The 27,540-nt window shown below is 40.9% G+C and overlaps 1 protein-coding gene across 1 annotated transcript in view; it reads right to left on the bottom strand.

Annotated features, from left to right (window-relative positions):
* lrrtm4l1 (leucine rich repeat transmembrane neuronal 4 like 1) overlaps positions 1 to 18,360 on the bottom strand; it is a gene marked incomplete at both ends in the record, with an annotated part of 68,617 nt that extends 50,257 nt beyond the window's left edge. The window contains one exon of the mRNA XM_084047181.1: positions 18,357 to 18,360. Within this exon, the coding sequence (XP_083903307.1) occupies positions 18,357 to 18,360 (4 nt within the window). The remainder of the gene's footprint in view (positions 1 to 18,356) is intronic.
* Between the last annotated feature and the right edge of the window lie 9,180 nt (positions 18,361 to 27,540).

Below are 27,540 nucleotides of genomic sequence, written 5' to 3'. Positions count from 1 at the left end.
TAAATAGGTAATCTAAATAGGCATCGACCTATTAACGCTGCTCAGCAGTGTTAATAGTTAGACCTAATTTATGCTACATCGCACCATGGTGTTCGCGCGACACTGTTGTGTGACGAAGCATAAACTAGGCTTTAACCCAGTCCACTGTGTCTCTGTCCATGCCTCTGTGGTGCTGAAATGGTCAAATCCTGCTCCCTTTCTCTCAGGCGCTCATTAAGCGTTTTTTTTTCACTTCGCTTCTCAGTCTTGCAGTCTTCCATTTGAGCCTGATTTTTGATGTCACCTGTTACGTAGGCACACCATTGCTGATTGGAAAGTGCTCAGCGAATAACAGCAGGAAGGGAAGTTCACACACCGGCCTTTTCACATACTGTAGGTAGACTGAGAAGCAAAGTAAATATTGCGGGAGCAGGCAGTATACTTAAACTGTGCTGAGGGCAGGAGAGCGCGGTGGAAAACAAACTGTGGGCGAAACAAGTTGAAAACAGGCTGTAATGGTCCGAAATCCATGCAGCGAGAGTGGGCGGGATTAAGAAAACAGTCCCACGCAGGGCACACACACACACACACACACACACACACACACACACACACACACACACACACACACACACACACACACACACACACACACACACACACACACACACACACACACACACACACACACACACACACACACACACACACACACGTCCAATCAGAGAGACTGAAATTAAACCGTGGGGCTCCATGTTATATAACCTGGAATTTACTATGCTTATCTCTTGTTCCTGTAATCCTTAATTTTCCTATTAATTATTTAATTTACTCTGAAAATATTTGATTTGTGTGTCCACACGGACCTCTATGTGTAGCCCAGTGGTTCTCAGACAGTTTCATGTCAAGGACCCCCAAATTGTTAATGTGTTTGGCCCCGGACCCCCATCTGAAAGGATCGCATGCCAGAGACCACCGTAACTGATTTGTCAAGATTTGTGAAAAATATCAGATCTACAAGCTCAACAGCACGTCGTAGCGTGTTGTGAGCCCGTAGATCTGCTAATTTCAAATAAAAAAATATGTTTTAAACTGTTCCTCATTTAACATTTTTGGTGTAGCCGACAGAAGCACTTCTATATCGTCGTCACCTACAGGACCGATCCTTGGGCTGATGTCTGCAACTTGTCTGCTGCAGGGGAATACAGACATGCAAGCTTGTGAATGACATGTCAACCTTCACTTCAGTGTAGGAAAATACATTTTCTGGGCACAGAGAAACCGTCTTTCCATAGAAAAAAGGGAAAAGGTTGTGCTGGAGTGAACAATCACATCTTGTGAGAAAGATCGTGGTCCAGCCTATAGATACTCAATCCAGGATATTCGGATATGCAGTGGCAGAAACTAGTTTCCATGGAGAGAAAGATCACACACCCACATACACAAACGTGCACGCACACACACGCTTGCACACGCATAGATGAACACACACTCTGAACACCTGCTTTCATTATGTGGAGCATATGTTTTTTGGTGGTTGTTTATTTTTTTATTGTTTTTGTTGCCTGATTGGTTTCGGAGCAGTGTGAGCAGACACTCTGTTTGACTTCCTTTATAAATCACTGAGATAGCATAGGTTAAAAAAAAGGAAATAGCTTTGATGTAGTAAACAATTTTTTTTATATGTCATTGTCTATGTCCTTTTGGCACGAGTGTCGGGGGCAAACAGAGAGGTTGCCAAAAAAAGAACATTCATGTGGAATGGAATGGTTATTGTGAAAAATATACCATTGAAAGATTATATCAAAAATAACTTTTGTTTACTTGAAAACGTTACACAGTAAAGACTAAGTTAGACAAAACGATGGTGGTAGAGCTCAAAAGCTTTCTAGAACATCTTGCCCCATCTATCTAGAGTAGATCCTTCAGTTGCTCATTAGAGGACCATGCCCGCATCAGTAGATAGTCTATTAACAGCTTCTACCATAATGGCTTTAACTTTAGAGTTTGATTAAAATATTACAGAACTTACCTCCAAATTAACATCTAAATTCAATGTAGTTGCAAGAACATGAGACCTACGCCTACTGCACTTTTTTTTTTAATCTCTGAATTGTTTACACCCAGATCTAGTACATTGAATTTAGATGTCACCAGCCATATTGGTAGGCGGATATGGTCATTTGTCTATGAAAGACCAACTGCAAGGCATAGACAGTGGGCTAAACATGTAGGCCACCAGTATGGTTCTTTAATAAGACTTGTTCTGGGCCTGGTTCATGGTTAAAATATCAATCTGTCACCACAGCTTAACCACTCTTTATTCTTCTGATTGTTACTCTGGATCAAGACCTTTCCAATGACATCTATGACAAAGTATGACTACACTGAATTTCCATAGGTTGAACTTCTGATGGTCTCAGAAACTAGGTTTAAGATAATTCAACTTCATCTCATCAGCCAATTCCAAGTCTAGGCAGCAATTAACGTAACATAACATACCTTGTTATCAAGTAGCTAAAATGGCAAGCAGTTAGTTAGTGACAGTCCAGAATCAACATAATTCAGCTACCTTTTTATGCCTTCAAATAGTTAAAGTCATTGTCAATTCAACAGTTTTGGAAGTCTTTTTCATGACTTTCAGATTACTGCAAAACACCAGCTTGCAATTTGCATAGCGTTTCTGATCCTAGTAAATCTGGCTCATTATTCATTACAAATTCCCGAATGTTCCTGAATAACTTATGGATTTGGGCGCACTCCTAGCCACTGTAGGTAAATATTAATCCAGTACACTGGGTGGCAGTAGGCATTATTTCTTGATGATACAAATCTGAAGGCCTACAATCCCTATCTGTATGCTTCCATGACCCACTATACTTGTTCAAAGCTCATCAATTACTGGATTCAATAGTCATTTTTATAAATACGGTTAAAGTTAAAGTACTTGACTCATAAAAATACTGCCATACTTGCATCCATTTAACTTTACACCACGGCAAATGCCACTATATATATATATATATACACCAATGGTTCTTAAAGTGGGGTCCAGGGACCCTCAGGGTTCCTTGAGAGGGTTCCTTATGGACCCGTAAAGGTACAGTATGTAACTCTGAGAGCGTAAGGGTCCATTCGGTTCCATTTGTACGCTCCCGAATTAAAAGGTTTGAGGACTGCTCTAGACCAAATACCTTGCTGACAATAGCTGATCTACAAGCTCACAACATGTTAAAATGCAAGGTGTTGTGCGCTTACAGATCAGCTATTTTCACCAAACGTTAAGCCTATTATGACATACCCAGAAAAGGGACTGCTAGGGTTCCTGTGGTTTTAAGGCTTAAATCTTCATAGTGATACAGTATGCACATCCACTCCCATCACCTCCATTAGGGGAACGCCATGTTAGATGGCCGACATCCTCCGCAATCTACAGAGTCATCAGTTTCACCTAAATGGTAATCCCATTGGAGCAGTTAGGGCGGCCCTCAGCGAGACTCCAGAGAGCCCTCAACCGCTGAGGTCACTTAAGCCACATTCCGTGACGTCTGTTCATACACAATCCTTTGAAAAAAGAAAAAGAAAATGAAAAAAGGAGGGCGGATTTTTCAACAGTGATTCAGGCATATTTCAGCGTAAAAAAAAAGCCCCTGGCTAAATAGCGATATGAATGAAAATCTCAACACTCTGCTACTGCCTCATTGAGGTCTCCGCAGGACAGCCAGCCACTTTAATTAGTGTGCATAGTGTCGGCATAGATCTCTGCAGACCCAGAGCGATGAAAACCTATTTGTCGTATCTATATCAGAGTCCTGGGGGGGCCTTTATGGACTACAGTGAAGGGAGGCATCGGATTGTGTTTCAGATTGATCACCCGTTCATTACTGGTCGTTAGACGTGGCAGGCTGCACGGGCCGTACTCAATTCTCTCCTATATCATGCATCAGACCCTTTGGGGACCTCCAACAGACCTCACTGCCGAGGTGGCTTAATGGTCTCCAGACATGTGTCTTTGGCAGTGATGTATCAACAGCACTTCAAAGACGAATGGAGTTAAACCAATCGTTAGGATACAATCTGTCTCTTTAGGATGTCTAATGGGATAGGAACAAACACGAGAAAGACAACCAACTACTTATCATCCAAACATGTTCACACAAACACGGGGATTCATGCACACGTACAGCATAGACAGACACATGTCATTAGCCTCGTGCAGTTGGTGGCCGGTGACTTTGACCAGTTTCACTTTCAAAACCTTTGCATAATGCATGTCACACAAACAGAATGCGATGCGTTTTGTTGACATAACAAGTTTTTTTCACATAGAGTCCTTTCCACAAATCCACCATTTAACCTCCACAATCCACATAATCCAAACCATTGGTGTTGTGTGCCGCATTCTGTTTGTGTGACATGCATAATGCAAAGGTTTTGAAAGTGAAACTGGTCAAAGTCACTGACCAACTACTGTAGCATAATTGCCTAAGTCACTTTTAGGTCAAATTGACATTTTTGCCTAGCTCAACTCTCCTAACACTGCTGCATCATTGTGCCATATTGCCTACCTAATTATGCTATGAGGCTAACTGTGTGTATTCACCTTCTGTGCACCCACATACACACATGCATTTTAAATACATTAAATTAAATACACAGTAATGACAAAAAACTCTATGTATGAATGTATCACATCCCAGGTGCATGTTGTAGTTCAATTCCAATTGTGATTAGTGCAGAAGGCATAATTATGTAAACGCTCTGGGGTTTATTTGTCCACATACACTCTGAAAAGAAGCAGATAACAAATGTTAATTGTTGGGAAACCGCTAGGCTTGCAAAAAACATCAAATGTCCATTAAACTTGTTTTTTTCTGTTTTCCATCATCTCCTACTGTACGGGAAAAACACTGAAATGACTTTAGTGTACTGTACTTAAATGTATTCATTGTTATTTTTATTTATTTATATATTATCATGTTAGGCTGTTGTCGTTTCGCACATAGAGTGCCCAGAGCCAAAAAGCACTTTCAAAAGTACAACAATCACTGGCATTCCTTCACAATAGCATCAACTTTACTAACTAAGGTTATTTCAAAGCAACCTGTCTCGAAATCCTCTAAGACTGAATTCTGGCAGGCACAGCAGAGTCAGCCATCGTCTTCCCTGGCGGAGCGACAAGTTGATATTTCATTTGAATGCATGCCGCTCTGGAACACTGACGCAAAGGCTATTACCCAGAGTGCCCAAGTGGGGTAACCAACACTGCTAAGGCTGAGGCAGCGAAGCACTTCAAAGAAATGAAAAGTGCATTTGAAAACAAAATATACCAACTATCTTTTCATATACAGTAGGATCAATTATAGCACATGTATATGATATAGAGGTCTGATCATCAAATAGGGCTGTCATAGATATTAGACAGACACACACACACACACACACACACACACACACACACACACACACACACACACACACACACACACACACACACACACACACACACACACACACACACACACACACACACACACACACACACACACACACACACACACACACACACACACACACACACACAGTAAATGATACATAAAGATAACTCAGAACGGTTGATGTAAAGAAGCTGCCAGTGATAGAGTCCACTTATACAGCTTTAATCAGCATACTTCTGATGTGCTGAGAATACCTGAAACATGTTAAAGGCTTAGGGATTTGGAAGATTCAAATATGAACTGAGTGCAGGCTCCCTCACCCGCCCCCCCCCCCCCCCCCCCCCCCACCTTTCCTCTTTACTGTCTTCCTCTGACACGAGAGCCAAGGGTTTTAAAGTGTCTGTGATGTGTGATAGAGCTTAGGCAAGCAAAATTCTAGGGCACTACAGTGCAAGTGATATATTACATTATTGAGTGTGTTCACTCAGATTTAAGGCACATAAAATTAAAAATACTTCCAGGCCACAGAAGTATGTGACATATTACCAGTCCCGAGCCCCATCATGCAACAGTGATTAATTAGACACACTGGCATTGCAATATTGAAATGAAGTACCTTTTGCACACTTAAAACCCATTATTTTATGCTCATTAATTTGAAAATTGGAGAGAGTAGCAGGTTTAACTCACAGAAGAAACATGGAGTCGTATAAAAATGACTGATTTATGATAAAAGCTTATTTTATAACTGCTGTGCAGTAGAACTGCACCCGTATACAGTACATTCAGTGACAGAAGAAGGGGCCCTAAGTGCATACTATACTATAGACTATAACAGGAGTACCTTTGAGTTGTGCTGCTTACTCTGACGACAGCTGTAATTTTGAGAGGTACAGTATATGCCATAGATTATTAGACAATGGTAATTCATAATTTAAATGAAAGCAGGCCAAAACGTCGTAACAGCAATTATTCTATATCTCCAAAGGAAGGGGTGACACAAGCCTGGTGATGTGCCCAGAAGAAATATTAAAACAAAGTGTATGAGGGAAAGTCATGCATAGATTTCGACATCAACATTATGGACAGACATTAGGGAAGTGATTTACTTGCTACAGTTTAATTCTATTCTAGTTTAGTTGTACTGTAGATTATCGCAGACAGACAGACAGACAGACAGTTAGACAGATAGACAGATTTCAGTGGTGGACAAAGTATATACTCAAGTGAGAAAGTCATGTGCTTGCAAAAATAAACCTCCAAAAATGGACTGTATGTACAGTACTGACCACCACTGATAGATTTACAGGCAGACAGAGACAATGATTCCTTTCCCTATCTAGATGTATTTGTAAAACCCTGTCTATTTTGTTTTAGAATGATGTAATCCTTACAATTTGTTATTCAAGATTAAATGCTATGAATATGTGCATTGACGTATGCAATAGGCATTAGCATTTCAGATCCAAGGGGATTAATGGATCTGAGATAAATGGTTTTCTTTAAAATAACTTACATATTGAATACTAATTTAGCCACAAATCAACAACTTTAAACGATGGCCTTTAAATGAAATCGACCCAGCAAGTGTATTACTAAAGTGCCCATGAAGAGTGGTTGGTATTACTTAAACTCATTGTAAATCATGTTATTCCTGTGAGATTATCCTTAAATACAGAGGCTTATAGCTGTTAAGAAAATATCCATGTTCTTAATCATCCATGTGACTGATTTGTTGCATGTGTTACAAGTGCCAAATATGAATTGCATGGTTCAAGCGACTTTGAATACATTTGATCTAATGACTCAGATCAGATGTGTCAAATGATTTGTAAGCGTGGGACAGATTAACATAAATACAGAGTACAATTTAAAAGTACTGGAAATTAAACACACATTCTGGACAAAACAAACGCAATATTGTCGCTGTTTGTCAGAAACATATCTCCACATTTAATGTTTTTATTTTTACTTTTCTTTTCTTTTTACAAATTACGCTATAATGAGATGCCCATTGGTTAAGTCAGTCTGTGGGTTTTATAAATATGTAACCAAAAACGAGTATTAATAAAAGCGTGTGACTAAATAACAATTGGATCCATTGAAACACAGAATCTTGTTTCCATTTACTGAAACATTTCCTTTTTGGACATGTTCCTGCCCAACAGTGACAATATATAATATTTGATATTCATAAATATTTACTATACATTCACATACATAATGTTCTAGGTGTCTTCTTTTAGATGACTGTCTACACAGCCATGCCTCAATGCAGTATCTTATCATGGTGTGTTAACCGCAACTTGCTAGTTGTATGTTTTTCTCTATCAGTCGTGATGTCAGCATCAAATGGGATCCACCAGACAAAAGGAGAAACCACAAGATACCATGGAATTTTGTAAAAAAAAAGTTCACATCGTCGCTCTCGGGCAGAAACCTGGTATCTCCATATTTCAAGGTTTTATGTGTTTTTCGTAAATGAATGCCCTACTTCGTTGTACAACAGTGTCGCGCTAAAGACGCAAAAAATAGCCGATCTTCAAGCTGACAACAAGACGCATCGTGATGCGCAATGAGCTTGTAGATGAGCTATTTTTGCTATTTTTGAAAATGTTTGAAAGTGACGTCAAAATGTCTATCTGTCGATTAATATTCAACCAATGAAAAGTATAAACAAGAGCTTGTGACTAGATAATAACTACATCGAAGCCATTAGAATATTGGTTCTCAAAATGGGGTCCTTGGGGGGGGGGGGGGGGTTCCAGGGGGTCCCCAGCAAAAGTAGTTAACATAGCATCACAATCATTTTAACCAATTTTTCCATTTAAATGTTGGCTATTCAAAAATAGCAGGTGTACAAGCTCACAGCGCGTCACTTTGTGCCGCACTGCGAGCTGGTACACCTGCTATTTTTTGAAAATATTTGAGAAATATCGAAAAAAATATTTGGAAGATTTTGAATAATTTTGATCATTTTTAAACACTAATCTTATCTTATGGGGTCCCTGGCACAAAACATTTTCAGATGGCGGTTTAGGGGTCCTTGGCATACAAGGTTTCCAGCCGACAGCGACAATATGAAGTGTAACTCCCTATTCTGATATGAAGTGTAACTCCCTATTCTGATATGAAGTGTTACTCCCCATTCTGATATGAAGTGTTACTCCCCATTCTGATATGAAGTGTTACTCCCCATTCTGATATGAAGTGTTACTCCCCATTCTGATATGAAGTGTTACTCCCCATTCTGATATGAAGTGTTACTCCCCATTCTGATATGAAGTGTTACTCCCCATTCTGATATGAAGTGTTACTCCCCATTCTGATATGAAGTGTTACTCCCCATTCTGATATGAAGTGTTACTCCCCATTCTGATATGAAGTGTTACTCCCCATTCTGATATGAAGTGTTACTCCCCATTCTGATATGAAGTGTTACTCCCCATTCTTTCCCCAGCCAGCCTAAGCCTATTCTTCATTTCATTGGACACAGCAGTTCTTTTCTCTACTGTGCGCTACCAGACAACAGCCCCAGTAAGTTGCCAGTATTTCATGACTCTCAAGCAGATGTCAAGGGGGATCCAGAACATCCACCAGCTTGATGTCTGCTGTAATGAGTTTCTTGTCATTGGCCAAGAACAAATTCAGCTGTCTGGTATGTCAGCTCTGTATACAGTATCTAAGCCTATTGAATAAATTAATTAACTAATTAAAAAGTAAAACTTTATTTGATGAAATAGTATTAGATCTTGTGCCGAAATGAATATGATCCAAATGAAAACTGGCATTTATTTAGTCAGTGGTTGACAAAATAATAACAGTATACAGAGCAGGCCACATCCACTATATACAGTATAGCTATATTAAAATATGTTATTACCAAATGTATTTTTAAAGCTTTTAAGGCTTTAAAGACGCTGAGCGATTGACATGCCTAATAATTCATTTTCAATGGGAGGCGGGCGACTAGTTGGGAGGCGGGACAATCTGAAGTGCGGAGCGGCGAGCGGGCGCCGATGGCGGAGGAAACCATGCAAGGCACCAGCCTGCGCATCGGGAGCAATTAGGGGTTCAGCGTCTTGCGCAAGGACACTTCGACACTAACTCTGGGGGAGCCCCCCAGCCCGGGATCAAACTGGGAACCTTGCGGTTTCCAGTTCACATATTGCAGTGTCACATGTGCCTGTAGGCAGAAACTAATGACAAGCATTCACCTTCCTTCCATTATTATTACTACCATAAAATGCTGTCTTTTTTGAGACAGCAGTGCAAAAGCGGTAAGGACTACGTTACATCTTCTGCATCTTCTTACAATACATGTCTGTAATCCACGTATCTCGAGAACCGTTCGCCCGGGCCGACTTCAAATTCGACACATGCGTGGCAGACGACCCGAGGGAGTGCAGTGCCCGGTGTTGAGTCAGTTGGATAGGCGGTTGTCCAGAACCACCAGAAAAGGCTCTGGCTGTGGCCCAAATGAGCCAATTGATTGCCATGGCAACCCCAGCCTTAGCTTGTTTTGGCAAATTCCCCGCATCTGCCATTTGATTAGTTAGTCAGTGCCCCCGATGGGCACAGGTCTAGTATTGTAAATAAGGTCACATTACTATACGTCCTCTTCCCCAAGACCCACAAGCGGCTAGGATTCAGGCTAAGAAGGTGCAGGGGTTGAAGCACATGCCAGATAGAAACCATGTATGTACCAAGAGAACTGACTACTGTTCTCAGTCAGTACCAATGGTGGAAAGTAACTAAGTACATTTACTTAAGTACTGTACTTAAGTACAATTTTGAGGTATTTGTACTTTTTAATTGTCTCCGCCAGGCCGAAAGGCATGGCGAGAGAGTATGTTTTACCCCCTGTCCGTCCGTCCATGTGTCCGTCCGCCCGCGTGTCCGTCCGTGTGTCCGTCCGTCCGTCCGTCCGTGTGTCCATCTGTCTGTGAACAGCTAATCTCCGGCACCGTTGGCCCGGTCGCTGCAAAACTGTCCCTGGATGCCAATTCAGAAACTCTGCCCCAATTTTTTTACATGCTATTATAGCACCACCAGGAGGCCGATTTGTGCAAAACCCATTTTTTTATATTACTCGTACAGATTTCATCCAAACATCATGCAAATCAGTACACAGTATCTCTATAGTCATGTGATCAACACAGATCTGTTTGATTTTCCATATTCCATCCTGATTGGCTAAGGTTGGCTTCCAAAGTTTGCAGGATTGGTCCGTTTTGAACTAAATGCCTCAAATCATGAACACAGCTTGCGATTTCCGTGAAATTTCACACACACATTCCCACTAGGCCGAGGAAGAAATGCCACTTGAAAATGTTCAAATCAGCCTGCCGCTATAAAAGGCAGATTTGCATTTTTAACTACAACTGCACCGATCTGTGTGAAACTTTGCACACATACTCCCTAGAGGCCAAGGAAAATCATCTGCCCTGCATTTTTCACATTAGCCTGTTATAGCGCCACCAGGAGGCCAACTTATGTAAAACATTTTTTTTAGATTACGCCTTCACATTTTATCCAAATTTCACGCAAATCGGTACACATGATCTCTATAGTCATGTGATCAAGATGGATACGTTTGATTTTTCATATTCCATCCTGATTGGCTAACATTGACATCTAAAGTTTGCAGGAGTGGCCCGTTTTCAACAAAATGCCGCAAATCATGAACGCAGCGTCCGATTGCAGTGGAACTTTGCACGCACATTCACACTACGTTGAAGAACAAACGCCACCCTTTAAACATTGCCCTATTATAGCGCCACCAGGAGGCCGATTTTCTTTTTTATATTACTCATACACATTTTGTCCAAACATCATGCAAATCCATACACATTATCTCTATAGTCAAGTGATCAAGATGGTTCCGTCCGATTTTTTATATTCCATCCTAATTGGCAAATTCCGAACATTGCTGGCCCACAATAACCTACCTGACCTGGCAGACACCTGTGCTCCGAGGAGCACTTTTTCTAGTTTCCAGTACTTGTTTTACTCCACTACAATTATTTGAAAACTTTAGTTACTAGCTACTTTTCAGATATGAATTATTATATTATGAAACATCATTCAGCATTAACGACTTTAGCAGCAAGCTCTTGTTATTACTTTTCATTGGTTAAATATTTATAAAACCCTCAAGCCCTAAACACTTAACCACTTTCACTAAAAAGAAAAAAGACAATTTCTGCTATTTCCTCTACTTTTGCGTGCTGTAGTAGGGGATTAAAGTAAGAAAATGCATGAAAAGGTGAAATATGGAGAATGGAGATACTAGGTTTTCGTCCCGACAACAACGACATGATCCGCCGACTCGCAGGCTGCAGAGGCCAACTCGTCAGCCAAGGGTTCAGCCGTGTAATGTCCTGCCTCCACTTAAAGTATTAAGGAGTTGGAGCATGGCAGTGATTCATTAAGATATGTCTTTCCTCTTACCCATTTCACTGACATTCAAACTGTGAATTTTAAATTCTCTCTGTGTACCTTATATACCGCATGTTGTGAAATTCACTAAAAAAAAATGATGAATTCATAATCTGACTCCAGGCTTTGGGATACATGTCTACAAGGCTGTGCAGTATAAATAGCAAATGGGGCGCAAGTTGTCTGTTTGCCGTATGGGATCTACACATGGCAATTCCCTCCTCCCTTCAGCTGAAGGCATGCAACTTTTGCCTCGCAGTTGATAATCCAAGTATCGAAAAAAAAGATATTTTCCACCAAATGTCTTAGTTACTCCAACAATTGCTGTGGTGAAGTATAGTGTTGGTCTCATAGACCCCTTAACAGACAACGTCACACTGGTTGGAAGCGTCATACTGGTTGCAAATGAAACCCATTCTGTCAGGTCTCGCTAGGACGCGCCTCACTAGCCAACACACATGAGGGGGTTGGGGTGCGAAACAACAGGTTGAGAATTGATTGCATGAAACAATCACCTGTGCATCCAGTCTCAATGTTAGGTAAATAAATAATTGGTCTATTGGTCAGGTTCATAAGAATCACTACGTCTGTCTCTTCCCACAGTTATGTTAACTAAAACTAAGACTAAAACTAAAAGAGAGAGACATAATTTTGTTAACTGAAAAAAAAAGTATAAAAGAAAAACTGAAAGGAAAACTAAATTCAAATTAAAATGAACAATGCAAAACTAACTAAAGCTGAATAAAACTGCAGGTCCAGGTAGCTCAGTTAGTAGAGCCCCCGCCTTTGGACCACAAGGTTGTGGGTTGTGGGCACCGCCAACTCAGTGCATGAGTAGCACGGCTTGAGCATGTAAGTCGCAGTAAAAGTACTGGGAGCTGATGGTACTGTAGGTGTTGCTCTCCACCTCATCAATCCATCTCCCACGGGTCTAGCGCATTGAAAAGGGGAGAGACACCCACATTAGGTAAAAAAAAAAGCTTAGTTTTAGTTTACCCTCCTCAATTTCCACTGTGGTCACTATACCTGGTGGACTGATTGCTTTCATAAAATAATGACACAGTAAGATGGCAGCAATGCAACATAGTGGATGCCAGGTGCTGTATAACTCCACCAAAGAAGAAAAGGAACATGCTTTGGTGTGATTGTGCAGTATGCAGGCAAATGAGACTTTCTGAAAACAGCTAAAGCTGTAGGCATAAATCAACACAGTCCTACAGTATATGACTGACTTGACTTCCCCGTAGTGAACAAAAAATAAATGTGTTGTGATGAAGAGTGATGGTGACATTTGTGGGATGCAGCTAAAACGGGGAAAAAAACACTAATCTGAAAGTTCACCTGAGAAGCTCTCACAGAGAAGAACGCAAAAAGGTCCAGTCAAGGAAAGAGACTGCGAACAGTCAGACAGATAGACTGTGGGTCGAGCAGTGTTAATGGTTCATGGAATATTGGACCTTTAATAAACAATAACGCATTAATACATTAATTATAAATCATATTTGATGTCATGCATTCTTTCATCCTACCTTTTTTTAGCCTATATAAATCAAAGCTTTTCTCTTAAACAGAGAGACTGAGCAAAATGTAATTCCTTACATTCCTCTCCTATCACCTCACTGGTCCTGCTCCAATCAGATCAGTTGAGCTGATTGACAGAGTCCCTTTAAAAGGGCTCCTCCTCCTTCCTTGTCTCACTCATGCTGTCTGTTCAGGTCACCCACCACCTCCCCGACACCGCCCAAGCAGCAGGCATCACCAGGTTAGCCCTATCTACAGGGGGCCGGCTCCTGAAGAGCCCCCTGCCTTCCGCAGGCAGGATCTGATCAGGACAGATCTGATCTGATTCTTCTCCTACGATGGAGCCTGTGCCAAACATATCAAATTAATTGTATTACTATTCATAAACATACAACTGCATTCATGTCATTATCATCTGTATTTATCAATAAATATAATTGCATTCATCTTATGGTGTGAAGTCTCTCTTAAGTTGAACTGAAACTTCATATCAATAGAATGTGGCGAATGTGATACTACCATAAAGACATAACTAAGAAAAGTAACCCACATGAGGGCATTCAGCAATGTTCAGAATAAGGAACCATGAACATCATTCAGGGCTCAGACTTCTTTGCAGTAATAACAGAACATCTTTCAGACACTATTGAATATAAAGTATTTTGCTGCTATCAGACCTCATCCAGAAACAACATCGCAATCAGTCTACCCTCCAGTGGTGCATTTTCTATAGGCCCATCTGTCTTCAAGTTTCATATCTGTCTTTCTCTATTGCTGAGCGATGTTTGTCTTCATTTGTCTTCAACACTTTACAATTGTTTCAACAAAGAGCCATAGATACATGTAATCTGCTTATCATGATTACATATGATGATGTCCCATCTGCTGCCAGTATCCACATTAGTTACTGAATAACTGTTTCTGTATAACAATATTCTTCATTTATAAGTAAAAGCAAGACATACAGAAGATACGGCCTCCCTGTCCAAGTTGTAGTTGGTGAACAAAGCTGCACCAAAATTGCAATGTGGCCTTCAGTCCACAAATTAATCAATACGTTTTGTGCAATTTCATGGTCTGTTCTCAGCTATCAGTTACAGTTACAGTTTTGTGACATGCACGTCGTGGCATGAGCTTTGATTGGTCTACTTTGGTGGAGGGGATGCAGCGGCAAACCCTGATCCAGGTGACACCTTAAAAGAATTACAAATAGTAACAGCTAAAACACTGGCTTAACCATTGTTCAAACTGTAATAATTTGACAAAGGCAACCTAGGCGGGGTCACCCTAGGTCCTAGGGTGCCATCTGCAAGGGGGATGCCGGTTGGATCATGAGAAGAGCTAGAATGGCCAGAAATGCCACTGGACTCCAGTGCAGGAAAGGTTTTTTATGCAGATATATAATTAATTTAAAAAGAAAATATGATGTTTTGGAGATTTTGTTTTAATTGTATGTGGTTTGGAAGAAGAAGCTAAAACTGAGTCTGAATAAGTACAAATTAAATAAACCATTAACTGGATGTAAGGCCTCGCCGCAAGGCCTTCTACTAAGGCAGTGCCAATTTAAAATGATATCTCCTAATTTCCAGCCACACTGCTGTCAATGTCCTTCCCCATATCAGAGGAGAAGGGGAGGAATCCTTTGGCCTTGGATTAAGTGAACAAGCCAAGCAACAGGCAATATTCATGTTTTATGTTACAAATCATAATTCATTAATGATAGGTTGTAACACTAATAATTGAATAGTACTAGCTTAGTCCTTCCATAACCGTATGTTATGGAATGACAATACAACTCCTTGAATCTTGCTTAGGCTATAAACAGGGTAAATGAACCCCATAGGCCTAATGCTAGCCCTAACCTACTAAAATGCGAGGCAAATTTTATTTTGCACACAATGTATTTGAAAAGCAGTACAAACGCTATGTATCGGCTGTTAAAAATGCTATTATTCTATTAGTACAGTGATTATGGCATTCAGATTGGATATATTGTACAGCAACATCAAAGGCTATCATAATGATACAAATAGATGCAAATGAATCTTCAGAGATTCAAATTACCATAATCATTGAAAGTGGGAGGACCAAAAGCCCCAATTCAGAGAACCTGAAGTTGTGTAGCATACAGTAGTTGGTGCATCCACAACTATAATTTATTCCAGTGGTATAATCATTTAAATGACCCCCACTTTGATATGCATTAGAGGCAATGAACCCCCATTACATGTCCTTTTGGTTCCATTTATACTCTGATCAGTTATAGACCTGAAAGGGTCCATTTGGAACCCCTTCAAGGAATCCTGGGGGTCCCTGGACCCCACTTTGAGAATCACTGATTTATACGGACGGAGTACGGTGCCAAACAAAAACAGATAAGCGTGAAGTGTTGTGAGCTTGTAGGTCGGCTATTTTTGGTACGCAACAGCATCCAATGAGGAAGTGTAAATTAAACTTAATTGATGTCTAGGCCTATTCAGCGAATGGGATGATTCTTATTGAATGCTTTCAGCTTTTGTCAAACATAGACATGATGATTGCCATTCTCCTGCCATTCCTTATGGTGATTTTCTTTACAGGCAGTGGGTGTAGGTTTGTAAGTGGACACTGTTCTAGCCCAGGCAGTAAATGGTATTTAATTTAAGTTAGATTTCCCCAGACATATCAGTAGGTGGGAATTCTTGATCCTCTGACTATGCAAGACTAGACAAGCCATAACCAGCCTCTGACCTGTGGGTATAGGTGGAACATTGAAGTTTGCAATATTCTCAAAAGAGTTAAGGTACAGTACACTTATGTGTAGCTTCAGTGTCAAGGTTTTGCACAGTAATTATAACAAGTTGAACTGTAAGTATTGGGGTGAAATGATGAGAGAAAATTAATCTAACTAATCTTAGTTTGATTAGTTAGTGTGTGGAACTAATCAAATTCAATTTATGTGCATTAAGTATCATGTATTAAGCATTTATCATAATTTTGTACTTTATTGCCGATTATTTCACCATAATTTTATGATCTTAGTCAAAGTCATTCATCAAATACTGTAATCTGAAAAATAATCATCAAGTGAATTGCTAGAGAAAATAATTGTTAGTTGCATCCATAATTATAATGGCAGTAATTGTAATCAGAGGATGTGCATCCGTCTGGCTGCATGGTGCCCCCTCTTCTTCCATCACCATAGAATAAGCAGCCACAACACTCCAACAAGTGAGATGCCCTGTCACTGAATTATGAGCTTTGTACACAGACTACATATCAAACTAAATATCCTATATATACACTACATGACAGCTCTTCAGTTCAACTCACCTGTGTGGTGTGTGTGTGTGTGTGTGTGTGTGTGTGTGTGTGTGTGTGTGTGTGTGTGTGTGTGTGTGTGTGTGTGTGTGTGTGTGTGTGTGTGTGTGTAAACCTCATATTGTATGGATGTATAAAAATATATATTGTTTGTTTTTTCTTTTCCCCCCTGCACCCCCTTCTTTTTGTCTTTCTCTTTCTGAAAACAACAAAAAACAATGGAGCTTGCACAAAAACGAATTTCACCCACTGTTTTACACCTGTAAGGTTTACCTATGATGTGACAATAAAGATGATTCTGATTCTGTTGGAGATTGAGAGAGACCTGAATAATAACTCATTTTTACTGTAATGTTTAACTTATAGTTTGTCCTACAAAGGCGTCATGGGCCAAATGGGTCTAATTGTAGATTGGCTTGATACCCAACACAGTGAAATCTGGAGAGTTGTTTTAACTCTAAAACTGTAGGTTCAATTTAATCCTCCTCATGAGGTGCCCAACTGGTGGTGAGGTGTGGAGGCGTGTTGAGGAAGCACAGCCTATATAGGGATGCCTGGCAGCTTAACTGCCTGAAGGGGTTTTCATATGGGCCATAGCTTGAATGTAAATCTCACTGTAATTGTACTATTCAATCCCTGAATTAGCTTGTGATTGTCTGAAAGTAGCCTAGTTGTGAGTGATTATAGCCTACTATAAAGGAATAATAATAATACATATCATTACAAGAGATAATATAATCTGACTGAGCAGAGTGGGCAATTCATCCTTATTAGTGCATGCATTTGCCTGAGACTGAGGGGGCAACAGGCCACACAGTTAAACATTTTAGATTCTATGCAATTTAAGTCTACCATGCTGTGGTATGTTTTAACACTATATGGTGTCCACTGTCCACTGAATTTCAAGAATAGCCTAGACAGAGAATCTACAACTATCTGCAGCATTCCTGTAGGTGTTTTTAACATTTCTAAAGGGAACAGGAACCGTCTTGAGGGTTGTTTTGCACATGCAAATAGGCCTATACGAAATAGGAAAGCATCATTTAAGCAGTTTTCCATTTGGAAAGAAAGATCCTGAACAGTTTGAAAACATAATCAGGATGCAGCCTATTCTATTTAAGGTAGAGTGGGAATCAAAGAGCCGGGAATCGAGCAAATAAGTGTGCTTTAAAAAAAAAAAAGTCGTTCTCCCCGCTATGTATACACCCAGTTAGGCTATAAGAGGGGTTCCCAAACGTTTTAGCTCAAGACCCCAAAGAGAAATAGGCGTTTGCCGGGACCCAAACTAGTGAAAATAGCAGATCTACACGCTTGTAGATCTGCTATTTTCATTAGCCTACTTCCAGGTGTTATTGTATTTTTTTCATGGAATTTCTTCATAAAATCATAGATTGTCTTCCCCTTCTTTTTTTTGGGGGGGGGGTCTTTTTAAATATTTACCGGCGACCAATACAAATGTGTCTGCGACCCACAAATGGGTCCCAACCCAGCACTGGGCTATACGGTGGACTTGTGCCAAAAAATCAACCTATTTTGTGCAGTAAAGCGCAGACCACAAACTGCGCTCCTGTATGACTGATGGTGATAATTTGTCAAATTACCTGACTCAGTAGTCAGTATAATACTCTTCCGTGGGCCGTGGCCATCGTTTATGTAATATAAAGTCCATACACTTACCCATGTCGGCTCATCGGTCCGTTCCCCCGGGTTTTTCCGTGGCGCAATCCGCTGCACAGATGCACGACTCTGTTCTCCAGCAATACGCACCGTTAACCGTTAATGATCAGTGCGCGTCGCTTAGACAAACACGAAGGCTGACTCACCTGCCTTCATCCTCCTAATTTAACATTTCAAGCACCGATGACGGAAAAAAATCCATGTCCCTGACATTCGAATTTGTGCCCCTGGTTCCAGACACACCAAAACAACTTTGAAGATGTCTAAATGGCATAGCAATAGGGCTATATATAATCCTATTGACAAGTTTGAAGTAAAAATGCCTGGAAAGGATTATTATCCGACCGAAAACATTCACGGGGAGAAGAGCAGCTGCGCGAAAATGATCCCCATTACTCTCATGTCAAAGTTAAAAGAAAGCTATGTTGATTAGTAATAATTGATCGTAGTGACTGACGCCAGGACGGTCATTCTATGCGCAAACATCCAGAGAGGAGAGGAGAGGGTACATGCAGTGCTGCGATCTATCTTGGATAGGCAGGCTTGCCGCCGGACCAAGCTGGCACTGTGACGGCTTGTGTGCATTTGTGAGCAGGTTGCGTGTGCGCGCACAAATTCGTGGGGGGGAACGGGCGTGTGTGTGTGTGTGTGTGTGTGTGTGTGTGTGTGTGTGTGTGTGTGTGTGTGTGTGTGTGTGTGTGTGTGTGTGTGTGTGTGTGTGTGTGTGTGTGTGTGTGTGTGTGTGTGTGTGTGTGTGTGTGTGTTGGAGAGAGAGAGAGAGAGAGAGAGAGCGAGAGAGAGAGAGAGAGAGAGAGAGAGAGAGAGAGAGAGAGAGAGAGAGAGAGAGAATATGAATATATGAGGTGAAAGAAGAGGTAGAAATGTAAAATACAGAATATTCGATGAATTGAATACACAGGACCCCAATGCAAACTAGCCATAGTGCTTTCTTGGGTTTCATCCTTTTAGCATCCTTATGTGTAGAACTGTACTTTCTGTGCTTTTTTTGCAAACTGTTAATAAAGTATTCAATCAATTAATCAGAGATGACAGTACAGTTGCTAACAACAGCTGCTGCCAGCCATAACTGGTTATGATTAGATTTCCCTTTCTGTTGTTTATCCAAGCCTATAAGCACGTTATGTTGTAGCCTTTGAAAACCCAATGGCAGGTTCTCCTTTTGTGATGTTTTCCACTTTCATGGTTACATTTAGCAGGTGGGGTTTTCTTTAGCAGGAGATGCAGAGGGCTATGCAGTGATCATGATGACACAACTCTAGTGGGTACCTAGCATGATCTCATGTTGCATAATTAGGCCTGCTGTGGATTTTTAGGTCTGATTCCAGGTTGCATCCGTAGCTAGAGCGACGGCATGCTGCCTGACAAGCCTTTCAGGGCAAAATGTTCGGATCTATCCTGTGGTGAGACACGCAGGATCATTTTCAAGCTGTTGCACTGATTATTAGGACACATGTCAGACATGATCCACAGTAAACAGAGAAAAAAGGTCATGAAGAGCATCACTTTTTTCTGGCATGTTACGTGACATGATAGAAGCTGACTAGATGTGTACAGTATCCAAGCCCCTGTGGTGTTTCTTCCTAATTGCATTTCATAAGCAGCTGTCTGATGATAATTAAATGTAAAATACATTGTAAATGCCTTGGAGAAAAGCGTTATATAAATACAGTCCATTCCAGTCAGTGTGAGCATGCATGTGTTACAGTATTTCCCACGTTCCATTTGGGCCAATGCGGAGCGGTTCAAATTAAGAGCAAGGGGCCTCATGTGGCAAACGTCACTGATGCTTTCTATCTGTCAGGGCCTTTACTGTCTTTACTTATTTTTTACGAATTCAGAAATGCTTTAATATCATGTATGAGATTAACATACAAGGAATATTATTTATGGCATCCCTGCAGAGACACAAGATAAAACATAAAGTGGCACAGTTAACAAGGGACTACCATTGCCTTGCATGTACGTCTCACATGATGATGTTGGCAATAACAGATATTGCAGAACATACATGTATTGTTACATAAGACTATACTAAACTAGAAAAAAGTGCTCTTCGGAGCACAGGTCTCCGCCAGGCCAGGTAGTAGTCAATCTAAGATGTCAATCTTAGCCAATCAGGATGAAATATGACAAATTGGATAGGTCCGTCTTGATGACATGACTATAGAGATGAGGTGCTCCGATTTGCGTGATGTTTGGACGAAATCTGTAGGAGTAATATAAAAAAATGAGTGTTTGCAAAAATCGGCCTCCTCCTGGTGGCGCTTTAACAGGCCGATGTGAAAACTTTGGGTCAGAGGTTCTGCTCTGGCCTCCAGAGAGTGTGCGTGTACAGTTTCACGCCGATCGAGCTAACGGTGCCGGAGATTAGCTGTACACAGACGGACGGACGGACACACAGACGGACAGACAGGGGGCAAAACATAGTCTCGGCTCTTACATGCATTTTTGTGCAGTGTGTATTTCAGGGAGAAGGTTTACAGTTCTTTGCAGACGTTCTTGTCATATTTCAGCCACAGCCCATATTTTGATTTTTAAATATTTGATTTATTTCCCCTGTGCAGTATTTAATCAAGTTTCATTTCAAGTTCCGATACAGCTCAGCAATTCAGCTTATTATAGCCAGTATGGATGACTCATATTCAGGTATAGAATGACAAAGTGAAGAAAAATAAATGAGACATGTCAGGAATTAGTACTAATTTCTGACAACACAACATTGAAATAAAAGTGGGCAGGGCAAGACAAGAAACTACCTCTGTTTCAGTGTTGCTATTAGGCTCTTACACAATAGTATTGACAACAAAGCTAAAACCAGAAGTCACCAAATTATAGATAATTAAACTGTGTTTCTTTCACTCTGTGTCCAGCGCCAATTGATTCGCAATTAATTCATCTTATCAAAAAGCTTTTACAACCCATGCAGTCTTTCAACTATGCCTACTGCACTTCAAAACAATATGGAGGCACCTCCCACAGGATGGGATACTTTAAAGTCCTCTCACAAAGAACCTAATTGAAACTCTTTCCCTTTAAACTCTTAAAGCTCATTCGTGTGATCTGTAATTGGAATGGCAGGTGGTACGAACAGAGTATAATGGAACAAGAAAGACACAGTCAAATCCTCAGCGATAATGTATCCACGTGTAACTCAAGTTAAATTGAGTTAAATTAACATTCAGGATTGCACAATGTTCAAAGATGCTCAGACATGCTGAGTAATAATTTAGCATTCAACACAACAGTTCATGCCCAGCTCAATACAAAGCTCAGAGACCTATAGGCCTGTGCAACTGGATACAGGACTTCCTGACAAGCCGCCGCCAAGTGATGAGAATGGGCAGCATCACACCAGACCCTCTGACCCTCAATACAGGAGCCCCTCAGGGCTGCGTGCCTCTCCTCAACTCCCTGTATACATTCGACTGCATAGCCACCCACAGCTCCAACCTCATCATCAAGTATGGTGATGACATGACAGTGGTGGTGGTGTAACTTAATGGGTTTCATTTGCATCATTTATTTGAAAGCTTCTAAAAAGTATATCATTATGTATAGTTAAAAATAGAGTTAAAATAACTGATCTAATTTAATACAGTCCATTGATATTGATTTAATTTGTATCATATTGATTGATATTGATTTGACATACATGTTCTATTGTATTGCCTAACAAAGGGTTAACTTAAGAAACTGCATGTACTATAAGGCTTTGCGGCTAAAACCGGATGTAAGAAAATCCCAGGATTCTATTGTTGTTATTGTGAGCTTGCCAGAGAGCACACGTGAATGCCAAGTGATGCCAAGAGATTGTTTCTGTATTTTTGTATGCCAGCTTTTTTCCTATATAAAGCAAAGCTTCATTTTCATATTCAACTCATTTAGAACGTAGCTAATCTACAGGTGGGCCTGCAGTGTCAATGACGATGAGTCGGCCTACAGGGACGAGGTCAGATCACTGAGACTTTGGTGTCAGGAGAACAACCAGGCTCTTAACTAGGGTTGGGATTCGGAACCAAAGGAACCGGAGGAACCGGATCCAACAGTGTGGAACCGGAATCGGTTCCATCACATTTGGAGCCGTTTCCGGAACCGCTTTTTATCACACTGTCAGAGCGGCTATGGGGACTTCACGTCTGCTATACAATTTCAAGGACCTATAGCCTTGTTGCCAGCCTTATTCATCTGCGAAGAGAAAAGCCTGGTCACGACCTAAAGCAGAGAGTGTCTGTAGGGGCGGGACTTCCGTCGTAAGTAGCTCCCCCGGAAACGATCTTTTTCGACCAATCACAACACTCGTTTCATTCTCGGAGAATGTAAACAGATTTGTAAAGCGTCAACGTCATTTCCTTGGGCGATACTTCCGTTTAGACACTCAATCGGCTAGGTCTTGCCCAGCGTGCCATAACTCTGAGAGTGTGCAAATGGAACCAAATGGCCTTATGCACACTCGTTACAGACCTGTAAGTGTTCATTTGGAACCCCTTGTAAGAATCGTTAAAGGGAACCGCTAAGGAATCGGGCCGTAAAGAGGGAATCGTTAAGGAACCGGAATGGTTATAATCCTAAAGGATCCCAACCGAACCCTACTCTTAACGCCAGAAAGACCAAGGATCGCTGAATGCGGACTACAGGAGGCCCCTATCTACTGTACATGGACAGTGTTGCAGTGGAGATGGTCAGTGATATGAAGTCCCTGGGCATAGCCGAGGACCACAAACAGGCCACGCACTTCGTCAAAAAGTCTCAAGAGTCTCAGCTGTGTATTACCTCAGTCGCATGAAAAATCCAGTGTGAGTCCCCGCATACTGAGGTCATTCTACAAAAGAATCACCATCGAGAGAGCAGCATCACCACCTGGTATGGGAGCTGCACCGTCCTTGACCGGAACACACTACAGATGGTGGAGTAGACGGCCCAGCGCATTGTCAGACGTGAGCTTCCCTCCCTCAAGGGAATATACCATTTATTTGAGCAGTTTTTGGAACTATGAAAAAGAATCGGTGTTATAATCATAAACTGTTTTAGGGAAAGCTACAATGTAATTGTGCTGGCAAATTCCTTGTGTGGATAAGGAAATATCTGAGTTTCAACTTGGCATGAGGCTTAGTTGATAATGACAGAATTTCCATTTTTGGGTCAACTACACTTTTAAAGGGCAGAGAGTAGTCAATTATGTCTTGTGTTTTTTTCTTTTTCTATTAAAGTTGAAAGGGAGACAACGTAGCAGAGGCACAGTAGAAGGTCAATGACAGAATTCAGGCCTTGGCACACAGTGCTGTGTGGTTCTTAAAGTAATATAGGCCTAAGCAGCCATTCTACCATGCACAGTGGGCATTCAAAACAAAACAATTATTTAGCAAACTCACTCTTTTCAATTCACAGAGGACAATTTATTTTAATAGGACTGAAAATGAGTCAGAAGAACGCATGTGTTAAAAACTAGCGTAGACTTAGCATTAACAGTTTTAGTTCATGAATAAATCTGGCCATGAGCCACTCTTGAGCACGAGCCAAGTTTATTTCAACTAGTGCAGAAAACCTCACTGTCACATCCAATGATGCCAAACAGGGGTGAAAAGTGAATATTTAAGACTAGTCCATACCCGTGGGGGGATATGAGCCCCACCCCCCCACCCCCCCCCACCCCCCACACGCGTCCCGTCGCGTCGCGAACCCCCGACCCCCCCTCCGTGTGTGCAAATTCAGATCAACAGCTCCAACCACTGAGAACCGGGCAGAACCAACTTTGGCCTCACCACTACACCACCACTACAGAGGTTTGTCAAATTATAGGAGGATTTCAAAGGCCCTGGGCTGGAAGGGGACAAAGATGTGATCTAATAATACAATAAATAATAATAATAATAATAATAATAATTATTATTATTATTATTATTATTATTCTAGTTATTATTATTAAATTATTATTATCTCATGGCGGAGAGTAATAATAATAATAACTAGAAAAAGTGCTCCTCGGAGCACAACTCTCCGCCAGAAGACTTGTGTTGGTTCGAAGGTCGCGAAGGTCGCTATCCCTCTTGTATATGTAAGAGTCCTATCCATCCTGTCTGGGTAAGTGTCCTCTTCCGTTCATTCTGTGTAAGTGTCCTATCCCTCCTGTCCTATCCGTCCTGTCTATGTAAGTGTCATATCCCTCCTGTCTATATAAGTGTCCTATCTGTCCTATCTGTCCAATAAGACAGATAGGAACAATTGGACCGCGACTACTTGACTACTTCCGGTTCGAAGGTCTGGGAGTGAGCTAGTGGCCGGATTTTCGGTATTGGAATCTGGCTTATCACAGTGACACATGTATTTATAGGTCGCTATCCCTCTTGTATATGTAAGTGTCCTATCCAACCTGTCTGGGTAAGTGTCCTCTTCCGTTCTGTCTGTGTGAGTGTCCTATCCCTCCTGTCTGTATAAGTGTCCTATGTCATATCCCTCCTGTCTATATAAATGTCCTATCTGTCCTATCTGCCAATTATGTATCAGCCATGCAGCCATTTCATGGTTCCCGTCTTACCTCACTCTGACAGTGGCGGAGACACTGTCAGAGTGATGCCATGTATATATAGGCCCGGTGGCGTCACTAGCCAATCAGATCACAGTATTTCACGTGTCACGTGAGGCTTGACCAATCGGTGTGTCATGTTTAGAAAGTGAAAACGCAGTGATAACAATACTCTCCTGGCGGAGAGTAATAATAATAATAATAATAATAATATTACCGGAGCACTATAAAACTGAAGCTGATAATGGGTATTCTCTGGCAATTGGCAACCCACCTCGAAATGTATTGTCTGTTTATTAAAGCGATGGAGAGATGGGATACCCCTGTTACTGAACAAACACTCTATAGCAATGATTATTATCAGAATATAGACTTTTTAACGAAAAAAAAACTTGTTTTAACCAAAAAATATCACTTAACCCCCCTAACTGCAACATGGTAGTGCTATAAAAAGTTTAGCCTATAACTCTTGAACCATGCCTTCCAAATTTTGCGGGAGGGACCTATTTTACAACAATAAAAACAAATCATGAATGCAGTGTCAGATCTAGCCCAAATTTAATTCACACATTGAGTGTCCTCTAAACAACACAATGCCAAAAGTGATTTCACTTACACCCATGTGTGCCATAAATGATACAGAAGTAGACCCCCCCCCATCAAATTAGGTACAAATGGTCTTGTGAGTCATGTGACAACGCCCGACAAACAGGGTTTTGATATTCGCTATTGTTTGCCTGTAATTGCCTTCAAAAAATGTGTGGGCGGAGCTGGTTTCTTACACAAAAACGGCATCATGAATGTAACAGCCAACAATCATTCCCAAACTGCAATTGCAAGTTAAGCAGCCTCTAATAGAGCACACCTCCAAAAGGGTTCACTTATGCCCGTAGTGGGCGCCGCAAATGTGAAAAGTTGTGTGTAATTTGGAGCGCATGGCATCGCGCGCAGCACAAATTGTATTCTTTGAATAGACTATCATCTTATATAAACACAATTGAATACAGAAGTGAACTGATCTTGTACCTAACTTCTAATAAAAATATTAATGAGAAAAAAAAAATAAACACAATTGACACAAGGAATTGACACTCTCACTTCTGCTGATTATAGGAAAATTAGAATCACAGGGTTCACATGACCTTAACGCCCCCGATTTTTCCCACTCGAGAACTTCGTTCGTTTGTAAATATGCAAAAAAAGGATTTTGGAAATAACTCTGCCGTTGTCTCTGTTTTGTCTGTTGCACCTGCACTTTATTCCCCTAAAGGGCTTACATTTTTGGTTTAAAAAAAAAAAAAGATAAAGAGCCTTCTTTAGGGGAACATGCACAGACATTTCGTAGTAACTTCTTTTTGTTTGGTTCTTTTATTAAAAAGGTTTTGGCAGACCCCTTTTACCCTCACATACACTTGTAGTCCTGTTTTTATCATTCCGATGGTTTTGTATGCTATTATCTCACTCAGGCTTTGTAATACATCCTCCATGTTACAGAAAACAGCGATGTGTACTTCATGTGTTTTGCCATTTATTCTAATCACTGATTTGAGCATATTCACAGCTTTGGAGGTTGAGGGACCTCATTTGAAATTAGGATGGTGAGTTCGATGCGTCTCTCGTTTAGCCCCTTCTGGAGAGAACTTTTGGGGGTAAGTTTTCTTTAGGGAGGGGGGTGTTAAGGCCAGCCATATTAGTATTTATTATTATATATTTGTATTTGGTTTATTTTGGTATAATTATGATGCTTTGGAATATTGTGGTATTTGTGGCTTGTGTTATATTGTTAATGTTTTCCCTTCCTTGTGTCTCCCCGTCTGTCTGTCTGTCTGTCTGTCTGTCTGTCTTATCAGCGCCAATCTGTCTGTCTGTCTGTCTGTCTGTCTGTCTGTCTGTCTGTCTGTCTGTCTGATCAGCGCCAAGTGTTTTGGATGCTGTCAGTAAGGCCAAGGATTTATCTTCTTGCATTTTTAAAGAATTTATATTTGTTAAAAATATTTCACTTTCATTTTTAAATGGAAATCAATGGGTCTACATAGATACTTAGATATGTAATATAAATCATTAAGTCTGAGATGCACATGAGAGCACCAACGTCTTGTTTTGTTTTCTTTGTTTTTGAATATTGTTTTTGAATATTGTTTTTGAATTTTCTTTTGATTTTATATTTTACTTTGCTTACATTTTATAATGGTAGTCAATGGCCGTCAAATCGGGCTGAAACCTTACGCAGTCATACATCATGGATATAGACTTGCCAAATGAAGCCCGAGATCCACATAAACCACGCCATTATTAGACACCACGTCGTGGTTTATTATTTATTGAATTATTATAGACGAGACTGGATGCCCAGATGCCCCGATACTGACACTGCAGTGTGTGTTGAGGATCAGATCCTGCCGGGATCACCTCAACTGTACCTAACTATAGCTGGGTATTTATATTATTATATATAATAGTATTTAAATGTGCTTTGCTTCAGTTTTCAGCTATTCAGGGCTTTAAGCTTATGCTCTGCTGCCTACTGCTGCCACTGCTGGCGAGGCCACTTGAAGCGCTGGATGTCCATCTTGTCCATGAGGTGTTGTCCAGTAGGGCCACAGAGAGGCCCAGCCCCAGGTCCATGGCCTTGTCTGTGGAGGA

This window comes from Gymnoscopelus microlampas, assembly GCF_963454915.1.
Source record: "Gymnoscopelus microlampas genome assembly, chromosome: 21".
Classification (NCBI taxonomy): domain Eukaryota; kingdom Metazoa; phylum Chordata; class Actinopteri; order Myctophiformes; family Myctophidae; genus Gymnoscopelus; species Gymnoscopelus microlampas.
Note: the sequence above shows the minus strand (reverse complement) of the source record. Positions and strands in the feature narration are given on the sequence as shown.